Here is a 13196-nt window from a genome sequence, read left to right as displayed (position 1 = left end):
CAGTAGATCAGTATATTTTAGCATAGTTCTCTTATGATATATGTCTTTCAGTTTGGATTCTCTCACTATTTGAAGGATTTATTTTTCCACGCTAAGTTTCCTGTGTCCTTTTTTGTTCAATTTATCCTTGTTTGTTCATTGTCATAGACGAACAATATCCTGTCTGTTTCCAAGAACACCCCCCTGGTGTTCACTAGAAATGTAAAAAAATCCTTCATAATAAGAATGACCCCTGTGGTAATCAGGGAGACAGCTTTGATTAAGAACATCTGTTAGCAGATTCCCGGTTCTAAAGTCAAGCAGAACATAAGACGAGAAGATATAGAAAGTGGCATTTCTCAAACTGTGAGGATGGCCTCCCTGGGGAGGCTCTGACCTCTTCCAGAGATACATGCCAAGATGGTAAAAAAAGAACAGACATCAAAATGTGTGGAGTGTGTGTGCAGTTTGAAAAACATGACACCTTTGTTTCTGAGGTGCTGCATCTTTACATTTCTGAACACTACACTTCTGAGGAGTGCAGACAAGCACTGCGCTTCTAAGCGCTGCATCACGTTTCCTCCTCAAGCGCACCGCTACCCATGGAAAAGAGAAACATACTGTGACCTCCTATACATTGCCTGTGCCCTTTTTAATTATTATTTCTTCCCTTCTCCCTTTTCTCTCTTATTCTTCAGGTGCTGGCAAGTCTGTCTATTAGCTAATGTGTAAGATTGGGATCTGGGAGACTTGGCTTTAATTCTTCGTTCTACTGGTGTAAAAAGGAGATGTGGAAGAAGCTACGTCATAACAATTGCTATTTTGACCTGAGCAAAAGTTTTTCTAACCCAGCTGTCTCTCTCCAACTTTGCTCAGGAAGCAATGCTTAGCAAACAGTAAAGAACCAGGCGTTCATACAGTGAATGTTCTGAAATACCTTCCTCGGTTCTTTCAGTCAGTAAGACAGGGTTGCCCTGAGCTGAAAGTTGAATCCAGACTGTCTTGTTTGATTAAGACCCATAAGCTAGTCCTTCATAAGGATCCAAGGATCTATGTATCTAACGCTACATAACTTTGCTGCTTAGTGCCTCAGTTTCTTCTCCTAGAGAGATAATGATATTGATCTTATTCAAAAAGGATTCTAAGCAGCAATGGAAAAAGGATAAAAGCCCCATTTATATGAGAACAGTATGAACTTAAAAGCTAATTAAAAAATATGCATCTTGCTCTTTATCAAAAGCAGGATAAAAGAGCATAAATCAGGAGATGAATCAAGATGATAACTGTTTTCTTCTTCACTAAGTTGCTCTTCTAAAATCTAAGATGAAAAGAGGGCATTGACAGGAGATCAACTTAGCTGGACAAGCAGTGACAGGCAGTATTTCTTGGGCATGAACAGATGGGATTAAGAAGGCCAAAGCATTGCTGGAGTTGAAACTTTTGACAAATGTGAAAGGCAACCAAATAGGTTTTCCAAATGTATACTGGTCACTAAAGGAAGAACAGAAAAAACGTGGGCCTGCTGCAGAAAGGCATGGGTAGCCTAATGACAGAAAGGACTAACGCACTCAGGACCTTCTTTACCCCAGTTTTTACTGGCAGGTTCTGATACTAGGCCTCCCACATCTTCATGCCTAGCGGGAAAATTTGAGGGAGAGATATACAACCCTTGGATGGGGAGAAGGGGAGGGGTCAATTAATTTGGGAGGAAGTTAGTTAAGCTCAGTGAACGAATGTAGTTGGCTGCGATGCATCTGAGCAAGTTGAGGGGGCTGCTCATGGTGAGGCTTATCTTCTTTGAAAGATCAGGTGAGATGCCTGACTGCTGGAAAAAAGGCAAATGTCACATTCATTTAGCAGTGAAATAATCATGAGGAGATTTTCTTGCTAACTTTCCTTAGCAATGCATTGACTTCTGCATTGTCATATGAGGATTAGTTTCAGCTTTTTCTGTAATCAGTTATATTAGAAAAAGAAAAGAAAAATATTATACTGCCTTCTTTCAACTCTGAAAAAAATTTTATTCTGTTTCTATAAAAATTTACTTCTAGTTCTGAAGTATAGCAGTAAGATGATGATTGGTTTCAAAAGGTTTCTTATCACACTTTTCAGTTAAGTCTTAGTCATAATACACAAGAGAATATTATAGATTGATGTCAAGTTGCAAAGTGTTACAAGCATGACAAATCTTCATTTTAATTCTTAGAATTGATTTCATTTTGAGGAGGTGTGATTTCCTCCGGTCTATTTCCTTTGGCATTTACTGAAATGGGAATGTTTCCTTTTTTTTTTTTTTCCCGTTAGTAACAAATGACATCTAGTACCATTCCTGAATAATTAACAAAAAAAGCCACAATAATAGTAGGAAATAGTTGAAGAAGATATTAGTGTGCCAGCTGCACAGATACACAGTTGCTTGTTTTATAAGAGAATCAAGGGAAATACAAAAATGAAAACACTGAACAACTTCCAAAATCTTTGGGTCCATCCCCATCTAGCTCTGAATTTCCAAAAAATCCCAGTGAACATGGATTTGTGTTTTGATTCTGTTTACTGTAGAGATACATGTTGGCTGTGAAATGTGGAATAGGACTTAAATCTCTTTAATCAATTTTTAGTTCAATTACATCTTAGTCCTCTAGTTTGTGTGTATAATATACATATATTTTTGCAAGGGTTATATTATGTTTATTGGGAATTGTATTTGTTGTTTTTCTGAATATATGTCATTATGCTAGGGTTCTTGGTAAATAGAAAAAAGGAGCATTTTGGAAATCTAAGAAGGGGCTCAAGATGGGCCCAAAGGTTTTGCAGCTGGTTTTCTTATATTTAGCCTTGACTCTATGATAAGCCATTATGCCAAAGGGAAAAAGCTAATAGGTGAAAATTAAGATCAAAAAATAAGACAGAAAGTGACTAACTGAGTTAACAACAACCAAAAAACAAGTGGGTGTCCCCAGTCTGCTTTGTATATGATAATTAGTGCATGCAAAAATGGATAACTGCAAGCATGACACCAAGGTATTTTGGCTGTTTGGTCTAATACATCAAGTGCAATAACATGTCATAATAAAAAAACTGCAGAAGTAAATTGATTCATATCCGTGCAGTCATAATTATGCCCAGGTATGAACCAGAACACCTACATAGGTGACTCGAACTCAAGAATTGCAGTGCCTAAAAGTGGAGCACTTTGTCCCTTTGGAACGATTCACAATGCATAAAACTAGGAACCCAGAATCCTTTAGCAGTAAAGCAAAGCCATTAAGCATTTCTGAGGAATGATCCTGGGAGTTTGCATGGTGCCGCAAGTCACTTAGAATTAGTGCTTAAACAGGAATATGTGTCTGAATTCCTTCTTTGTTTGCCCTTTAGGGCTATAAATGAATGTCTGAAGTTAAGAGCACTTCCTAGAGGTGGATCATCTCAGTGAGCAGGGCTCATCTTTTGCAAAAGGCTGAGGAAGATAATCATACAATGTTATAGCAGTAGACTTATGAAAGCCCTAACCCAGGAAGAGGGGACATCTGGGCTGTGATTTAAGTTCCAGACCAAAATATCTATTTTTGTGTGTCTTCATGGGAGCTAGAGGCTTGATTTCCTTGTCTAAATGTTCAGCTCAGCCTCAAATACATAACTATTTTTCATCAGTAGAAGCAATCTGTAGTCTGCTAATTGTATTGACTAGTTTTCCATTAAATATAATGGGAACTTAGATAACAACCTACAACTGCGCATAGGCAGCTAAATCAATAAGTCTTAATCTGCAAGCTTAACTTCAGGTGAGGTTTTCATTGTCTCTCCAGCCTGAGGGGATCCTGGCCTTGTTCAGCTCCTACAATAAAAGAGAGAGTCCTTCTAATCAGGCTACGGAATAGTTCTAGGTGAAGGGTGCAAACAGAAAATAAAATCAGGGGGATAGGTGGAGAGAGCAGAGATCTCTGTTCCAGCAGAAAAGCCTGGGATCTGAAAGCAAGAAAAGCTATGTTTCTGTGCTTAGTCATTAACTCTTTCTGCTAATAACTGGTAGACCTTAGGTCTGGTCTCTGATTTGGTGTTGCTTCATTTAATCCAGCCGCTGTGTAATGTAAATGGCAGGCAAATACGTGAGAACAAAGGCAAGCTCTCTATTCATTTTCTTGCCCTAAACAACAGACTGTAGCATCCTTCTTGTAGCATCCTTCTTGTCTGATGTGTTCTGTGTTTCTCCCCACCACCACTGCACTTCTTACACATCCAGTTTCAACAGGACAAGGTACAGCATGGCCTAATCCACACTATTGTGCAGCTCAGTGGTTAATAAACTCTCCTGGGATGCCAGTGGTGTTAGCTTAGACATTTTGAAATTCTGAGTAGGTCTTAAAGCAGAATCTTACCCTTAAATTGCCTATTAGTCTGGTATTTTGGAGCTTAGTCTATGAACTTTTTCCCATAGCAGGTGAAATATTTTGAATGATATATAAGAAACCCCTTGGGTAAAAGATACATCATGAATAAATGATAATGGTCAACAAGAAAGTCTATTCACAGCAAGTGTTATCAATCAACATGAGTGACTATTGACAGAGATTTAAGGCTGAGACTTTTTAAAAGAACATGAGTGATCCATTTCCCTTCAATTTTCAGTAAGAATTGAGGCTATATATATATGTTTATATATTTATAACTTAAACTGTTTTAAAAAATCCTAGGCTAAAATCTCAACAGAGAGAAAATTTCAGGACTTGGTATTGCATGCTGCTGCTCATAGAAGTGGTCCAACGTTGATATGTGTATTCCTTGCTTTATCAGACCTTCCTGCATCTTAATATCTCTAGGGAACTGACTCTGTCAAGAGAATTCTGATTCTGACCGACTGTTGCCATGGTATTGGATTATTCTGGGCTGTGATCAAGAAGAGCAAACAAACTTGAAAAAGGAACTGGCTTTAAAACACATTCTCAACTCACAGTATCTGAGATTAGTTTTTTGAAAAGTAAAGCTTGATTTTTCTAGAATGTGGCATTCTTTAAATACTTTGTAAAAAACGTAATGTTAACCAAAAATGTTGCTCTAAAAATAAATACATAGACAAATAAATAAAAATACAGGAGTAGAAATTTGGGATGATTCTCACTTCATTCAAAATTGTTCATTTCATTTTAATGGTGGTATTCCATACTGAATTGAAAACCCCTGCTTCTCTGCAAACATTTAAAAGACCAGATTCTTTTTACAGATTACATTCCTATTTTTCTAGGCACTGTTCCAAAGCTGGTGGGAGTCAGTGAATGTCTTTTTGATATTACTGGGCTTTTGAATCGAGTGCATAATAAGGAGTTCATACCTGTCTCCCATCCCTAGACAGTAATATAGCTCTTCTTTTGCACTTGTTAGTATCCACTGAATTGAAAGTCATCTGTGTGTACCAGAAGTGCTGTAGAAGGTTCGAGAAATACATGAGACAGCACTTGCTATATGCAGGAACCAGTACAGGAAGTTGGTATTTTTAGAGGACAGAGTTCCCCTGAGGAAGAAAAAGGAGAAAAGGTCCTAAGAGAAATCTTATGGTGCATTATCCAGGAGGATGAGCCCAAAGGATGCACAAGTGTCAACAAGCAATACTTAAAACATTAAAACAAGCAACGTGAAATTATTTGGAGAAAGGGGAAAGTTTTTAGTAATCCACTATTTACAGATAGATAATTTTGTCTGCCAAGTTGCTGTGCATGTTCTTCTCATTCCACAGGCAGAGTTCACAGCCATGAGGGACCAATATATGCGAGGCGGAGAAGGCTTCATTATCTGCTATTCCATCACAGATCGCCAATCTTTTCAAGAAGCTGCTGAGTTTAAGGAACTCATTTATCGTGTTCGGCACACCTATGACATCCCCTTGGTGCTGGTGGGAAACAAAATAGATCTTGAGGAATTCAGACAGGTAAGCAACTTCTCTGCTGTTTCGGGTTCATTTTTCCTTTGCTATCTCAGGGATTTTTGTAGCATATGTTGTATAGTACTACTGTGAATTAGTAGCACGAAATGAAGTTTAATCAAAGAGCAATATACTAGAATCAGTAATAAATAAGGCCTTAGCAGTACATTTCATTCGGATTATACAGATCTTAAGGTAGTCTTGGCCAATCATCCAAATGTTCTTGCTTTTTACCTGTAAATGAATCCCACTATTTTCTTTGGATGTTATTTATCTATTAAGTGTGGAAATAGATTCAGCCAGGATCTTAGTGACAAAAAAAACTGTTTTATTTCAAAATTCCATTACAGTCAGTTTTTTTTTTTTTTTTCCATAAATGCACTAGATTCAGTTAAAGTTTTCTCAAGCCATACTGAAACCAATTCTAGTTTAAGAAAAATGAAAGATTATCTTTGCCTGAGAAGCCAGTGGTTGCGTTATTAGAATATTCACGTAAGAAGGGGACACGCAAGACTTAAATTCACTTTGATTTGTATACAAGACTCCAGCTGCCACCATCCATATGGCAATAGATGTCTTTGACTATGAGGGCATTGACTGTGGTTCTCAGAGTTTGAAGTAAACTTTTCTCACCCTTCCCATTACTTCTTCTCTTATTCCTTGTGTGTGTGTATGTATGTGTGCAAGACAGTGAATGAGAAAAAGATCATCTTAGAAATGGCTTAACTGTAAGCTAATATAAGTTGAAAAATGTCCTTAATCTTAAGCAGAAACTTTGAATGGGGGGAAAAAAAGTTTCTACAAGGAAATCTAAGAGGCTTTTTATACACACGAAAGTTGCTTTCAAATGACTGACTTACCTTCTGTTCAGACATATGTAACAGCTTAATAAAGTCGTATTTTTCAGTTCATTAGCATCTGTGCTCGCATGATCTTATCTCCCTTTTACCACTTATCCTGTCACTCTTCTCACCCTTTGTCTTCTTCCTTTTACATTAGGAAAATCCAAGGCAGCGTTAAACCTGAAATAAGTTTTGAAGATCTGATGAAGTATATTTAAAGAATTTTACATCTATTTCCAGACCATTGACTTTCTTCCTAAACGAAACTATGACAAAACCTTAATGATGACAATCCAATTGCAGCTTAACACCTAGCTTGAGATCTTAAAAAACAGCATCATGTACAACATTCAGCACAGTGTGTGTAGCTCCTGAGATACTTTATATACCAGATAGGGGAGGGATGTGAATTCATTTGTTCTGCTGAGAGAACAAAGCATCATACCTGTTACAGAGAGGAACTGAGTATGATTGCTTTATATACTGTTATCAAGTTTCCAGCAACACTGTATTTATATTCATTAAGTGATATGAAGGCTCTCTTTCAGTTTCTTTGACAGTATCATTTTCTGATCTCGTGTTTTATTGGGTGTTTATATTTTAATCACTGTCATTGAAGATAGGCAAAATATGCAGATCTCTGACATAGTCATTTCTCATTAGTCAGTCTTCTGGATTCAAAACTTTTAAGGTTTGGAGACTATATTAAACTTGGATATCCAAATCTCTGTTTACTTCAGCAGACTTAAGATTTAAATCTGAGTGTTTTGGTGTTTGCTTATGCCTGTACTAGGCCAAGAAAAATCTCATATTGAGTCCCGTCTGCTATAAGCCCTGTGAAAGATTGGACTCATCAGTTAAACTTTGAAGTTTTGGAGCCATCTGTTAAAATATTACATCATTGACTTGGGAAAAGCAACAGCTACAACAGCAGTAATCTTGTGTATCTCAGAATAAAAAAGGCTCTATTCACTATCAGTTATCTATCTTATAAAGAATCATTCAAATATTTTGCCCTGTGAGCTTCAGAGGATAGTTGAAACAAAAGCACATGCCTGATGTAAAGGTTTTACATACTCCTTAATGATCTTGTCTAGTATCCCAAGCAGGAAAACTGCTGTGCCTGAATGACTGAATTGAATATCACAAATGACCCTGGCATGGGGAAGCTTTTGAGAAAGATATTAGAAATGATAGCTTTGAGATGTGACAGATGCACATAAAACTGCTATACATTGTTGTCACTAAAGATCCTGCCTAAACATATATGAAGGTAGTTCCAAATCAAGGTGCTGATTAGTTGAAAATCCTTCAATGAGCCAGGAATTAGGTCTTCAGAACCTTTTCTGCCATAACCCTTCTGCAACTATCAACAAATAGTGCAGTGTTAGAACATTTTTCTCAAATAATTTGCAATGCAGGTTTTGAGCTGCGGAACACCCTTACATCAAAGACTAGTAAGGTAGTACAATTCAACTCTGATGATTTGACTAAAGCATTTGAACGTGACTAAGTCCACATAAGCAAGTAATGTGAACCAACAAGAGTCTAGCTGTAGAGTAAAACAGTTTATTCTGAAGACCTGATGTCCATGTTTCAGGACTTTTTTTTTTTTTTCTTCCCACTTTGGACTAGCTCTACTCTAGCACCATTGACTGCATGCTCAGCTGGTTCTGAAGTGTATGAGATATCCTCCTGAAGCATATTTTCCACTTAAGTTTCATCCAGAATGCAGGTCACAATCTCAGCGACCACTCCACAATTCAAAGCAAAGCATAGTAAGTGAAGATGATTAGGAGATTTTCTTCAAAGTGCCCTTCTAACCCAAGCTAAAGCACGAGTGTGTGGGCAGTCATCTCTGTATCTAGGTTTAAGCACACCCTAATGGACTCTGGCAGCATATTATGTCTTGGCTGGGACGTGAATGAGCACTGCATATTTAACAAACAGAGGTGTATTTATACTCAGCTGCTAGGTTAAGCAATACTGAAGTAACTGAGGAAGGGTGAGGATCTTTTCAAGGTCATATACTGTAGTCATGGCTTCATTAATCGTGCTTTAATAGTCAGGAATGAAAGACAGCTGACTCTGGGGTGACAAACAGCAATGAGTTGACAATGTACAGCATCAACATGTCAATGTATGGCTCAAACAAACAGTAAGGTGCACAGATGTATCCAATTAAAACTACTAAGAAATGGTATGTAAGCAGAATGCAATTAACCGGATTGGAATTTGACCAGGGCTAATATTATTGCTTTGTTTAAAGACATTTTTTCCTATGAAATTCATTAAACCTACTGTAATGTTATTCATAGTATTTGGAAACATAACATTAGGTTCAATATTCCCTGACATCATTTTCATTTAATGACAATTCCACAACAATCAGAGAGGCTGTAGGAGCTTGGTCAGACAAAACTCTGGTTTCAAATGCAATCCCCTTCACAATACAATTAATGATGTATGTCGCTTGCCTCAAATCGATCAACAGGACAAGAGTAAAACTAATCTGCAATTAAATTTTTGTGTAAAGAGGACCAAAAAATCCAAAATGATAAGCTTTTTTAAAATAATGTTTTTATTTTCCAGTGGCTTCAGAGAAATTATTGTCCTCATTAAGTATGCCTCTCATTTTCACATAGCTTAAGAAATAAATTTATCTGTATTCCTTCCTACACATTCCATTTCCTCTGAAATAATGCAGCAACTGTGAGGAAAAAAAGAATTCATAGGTTGTTATCTTGATGTGTGTATCCAGTTTGACTGCAAGCTTGCTCGATCCTCCATTCCCCTTCTACCCATACATACTGCGGCTGCATCCAGTCCTTTCTGACCTTGTTCCATTTTGCATTTTAGAAATTCACTGGGGTAGTAAATGGGCATGAATGGCTAAGGCATTCATCTGTGTTCATTCCCTGTGTATTAGTCCTTGCTCTAAGGACCTTTTAAGTAGTTCATGTATTTTATCTCATAGCTGTTTGGTGTAAAACATAGAGCACTACATGCCTGATTAGATACCAATCTAATTTCAGTGTCTTCTTGCATTCGAGTCATTAGATTAACACAGATAGGCTGTATATATGTTTTAAGTGGCATTAAAGTATAAGAAACATTTAGGACCAGCTTATAAAGTGCAATAGATACTTCCACTGCAACTAAGCTTTGTTACTTTAACCTAGGTGAGAATCTGGTTCTTAATGAGGTTTAAAAGCTATATAATGGATAAATATTTAATTTATATAACTAAACATATTATTCTTCAAAAGATACAATAAACGACTGGTCCCACTTGAACTCATGCTCTGCTAAATCTAAATTTCAATTTTCTGTTGAAAATTAAAAAGAAAAATGTAGCACTGTTGAAGGATTGTTTGGAAAAAATTATCTAGAAGCCTTTGTCATAGTTTTTCATAAGTACTTTTCTTGGACCCCAAAGGAATAAACTGTGGGGTCACTGGAATCTGTAGACAACAGGATGATATCCATCGAGTCTAAGGTTATGAGGGCAGCTCACACGCTTCATTCAGCTCTTGGCCTCTCTGGGAAGGCTGTCATCCAAATTGTTAGTTTTGCCAGTACAGTCTCGGTCCTGAAGAGAAATATGCACTTGTTTACCATTCCACACCTGAGCTGTCGTATTGACTTCTAGCATCTGTCTAAGCAGGACCAGTGCTTTTAAAAGCATTTCCTTCCTTCTCCTTCCCCCCTCCCTCCTTCAGTAGGAACTTAACTTATGAATTCTTTATTTAACAGGGAACTGTGTCTTATTTGGAGTGCTTGTTAATTATAGGAGTTTCATTATATTCTCATTCTAAGATTTTATTAAGACATAATATAATTTTCAAATCAGGATTGCAGTGGCTAAATACATTCTCATGATCTGAACCAGCTGTCCGTAGAAGGTTCTCACTTAGATGAGGTTTTACTCTGGAATTTGTTCAAGAGGGGCTGACTGGTTATCAGATCCTGTCAGTATCAACTTTTAGACTTCTCGTTTTAACAGTTGCTCGATTTTTCATGCTGGCTTCTAAAACCTTGAAATATTTGTTGAGTCTGAACTAGCTAATGTTCCTTTTTTTTTCACTTGTTTTTTTTTTTTTTCTGTTTTTTTATGCTAATAACTGTTCAGTATATTTCAAATATTGCCGGTCTATACTTTCTGGTGCCTGACTGAGACACTGAAAATACTTACAGAATATTATATTATGTTTTATTTTATTTTATTTTCATTTTCTGGTACCTGACTATGAAACACTGTTTGCTAAACTTTCTTTTCTTTATATTAACCATGTAATTGCAGTATTCTGAATTTCTTACCTTAACATCAGGATGAATTCCTTCACTTTCAGGGTGAAAACTGCTCTCGGATTTATAAGTATCCTTCACCACAAGCAGTTCCATTTTCTCTTGAAGACATTTGGGTGGAAGAGTCTGACTACTAAGGACTCTCACTTTTCATTTGTCAGGCCCCTGTGCTGCACAGAGTGAAAGCTTTCATTGTTTCTTCTCAATTTGCTAATTGCAAATCAAAGGATGTGCATTTTCTGTTATTTACTGGCAAAGAATAGTCTACATTTGAGTTGAAGTTTGTCATGTAGAAGTAATGAGACCAAATGAGTTGACCAGATTGCCTGTGTAGTCTATGGAGAAAGACAGGAACTATCACTCATCTTAGACATATACCATAAAATGAGATGAATGTGCCCCTGAAGATGCCTTTTTCGCTGTTGATTGTAGAGGAAGACAGTGACAACTAGGTTCTTTGCCTTTATACAGCAATATTTAGGTGAGAGGAAGCCTGGCAAAATTGTTTGTGATCATCCTTTCACTGAGAATCTTATCTTATTGACTCGTTTTGGTATTGTTGTTGCTGCTATCTACAGACTAGACTTAAAACACACTCAGCTTGCCTTTGATTATTTAATTGGATAGAATCTAATTAATAGTTATTCTTATTAGATGGTGATCCCTTCCAAAGATTAGTGAGCTGTGATCTTACTATATTTCAACTGCATTCAGGCAGTTACCCTAAATAACAATGAATGACCACAAAAAGCCTAGCAGTATCTTTAATGGAAACAACTTAGAGAAGAGTATGGCAGAATAAAGCAAATTCTTCAAAGCTCTTCATGTGATTCATAAGTGTTGGGTTGAATTTTTAGATGAATTCATTCATCCATCTTGATGTTACCTTGACTGTTCATTTTCCATGGACGTTCATGCAGTTCCATTTTGCTAGGATGAATGCATGCTGAAAGTGAATTGCATTTGAAAGGAGCTGCCATCATCACTAACATTCGCTTGCCTACATATTGCCTTTCTCATGTGACATAACATCATATTCTTCCTTTGCTTTTCAAGTTCTGAATAATGTAAGCCATTTTTGCTATTTTGATGGAGCTATGACAGTTGTCTGAACATTTGGAACTAAAACCACTGAAAGTTATCATGATGCTTTATTGTCTTAGAAAACTGTCAAACCTTTGATAATCACTTCTTTACATTACTAAAAATAGGTATCTGGATTCTGTCATGTTCTTGTGGACCTCTAATTTCTATTTATTTTTAATTGATTTGTATTATGTTGAAATTTATTTCATAGCCTTCACTATCCTAAGAAATCTTCCCTATATCATTTACATAAAGTCTTTCAGTATTAAAATTAATTCCCCAAAAGTGTATATGCTTTTCTATGCCAAAGCAATTGTAGGAGTCAATTTGGCAGCTATAGTGTCTTGCAAGGAAATTCTATTATTATTAACTTTCTTTTCTCTAGCAAATATTCATTTATACATAGCTTACCTCCTCATTTATACATAGTTCACCTCTTTGTCATTACAATGCTTCTATATGTCAGAAGGAAATACATGTTCGTATTACCCAGGATGCAGTGAATGCAATCAGACACACAGACGGTTGTAATGAAACTGTTGACTCATTTCTGAATTCATAATTGTGTTAACCTCTAGTGAAACATCCAGTAGGTCCTGTAATCCATTCAGCACAGAGTAGAAGACATTTGAAGGGGGCTAAGATGCCAATAATAAACTGCTCTATAAAAGAAGAAACAAGAGAGAAGCAATAGCTGAGCTACAGAAAAACTTTTATAGCAGGAAGGCTGAGTAGTAGGACTGGATAGCCAAAGATAAAAATCAAGACAGCTAATTGGTTGTAACCAAAGCAGGACACTTTTAGTGAGGGATCTACATTAAGGATGGTGCTGCAAGGTCGGGTATTAAAAACAGCAACACTTTTTATTTTATTTCAGAAGGTTCCCAATACTTCCTACTTCTTTTACTTCATTATCCTCCTCGGAGGTTTTGTCCTCCACGTGTACCACATCCTTACTTTGTGTGACTGTGTTTTGGCTCCTGTGGTAGAACCTTTAGAGGAGAGGTGTGAAGCTGCCTCTCACCGCTTGTCATCTTCATCTAGATTGCACCTCAAGGTGATTTTTG

At 36.9% G+C, this 13196-nt stretch overlaps 1 protein-coding gene across 1 annotated transcript in view; it reads left to right on the top strand.

The window, feature by feature from the left end:
• The window catches only part of LOC138064476 (GTP-binding protein Rit2), a 184067-nt gene that overhangs the window by 93331 nt on the left and 77540 nt on the right, over positions 1-13196 (top strand). Inside the window, exon 4 of the mRNA XM_068927295.1 lies at positions 5708-5899. Within this exon, the coding sequence (XP_068783396.1) occupies positions 5708-5899 (192 nt within the window). The remainder of the gene's footprint in view (positions 1-5707; positions 5900-13196) is intronic.

Source organism: Struthio camelus, chromosome Z, assembly GCF_040807025.1.
Source record: "Struthio camelus isolate bStrCam1 chromosome Z, bStrCam1.hap1, whole genome shotgun sequence".
NCBI classification, from domain to species: Eukaryota; Metazoa; Chordata; class Aves; order Struthioniformes; family Struthionidae; genus Struthio; species Struthio camelus.
Note: the sequence above shows the minus strand (reverse complement) of the source record. Positions and strands in the feature narration are given on the sequence as shown.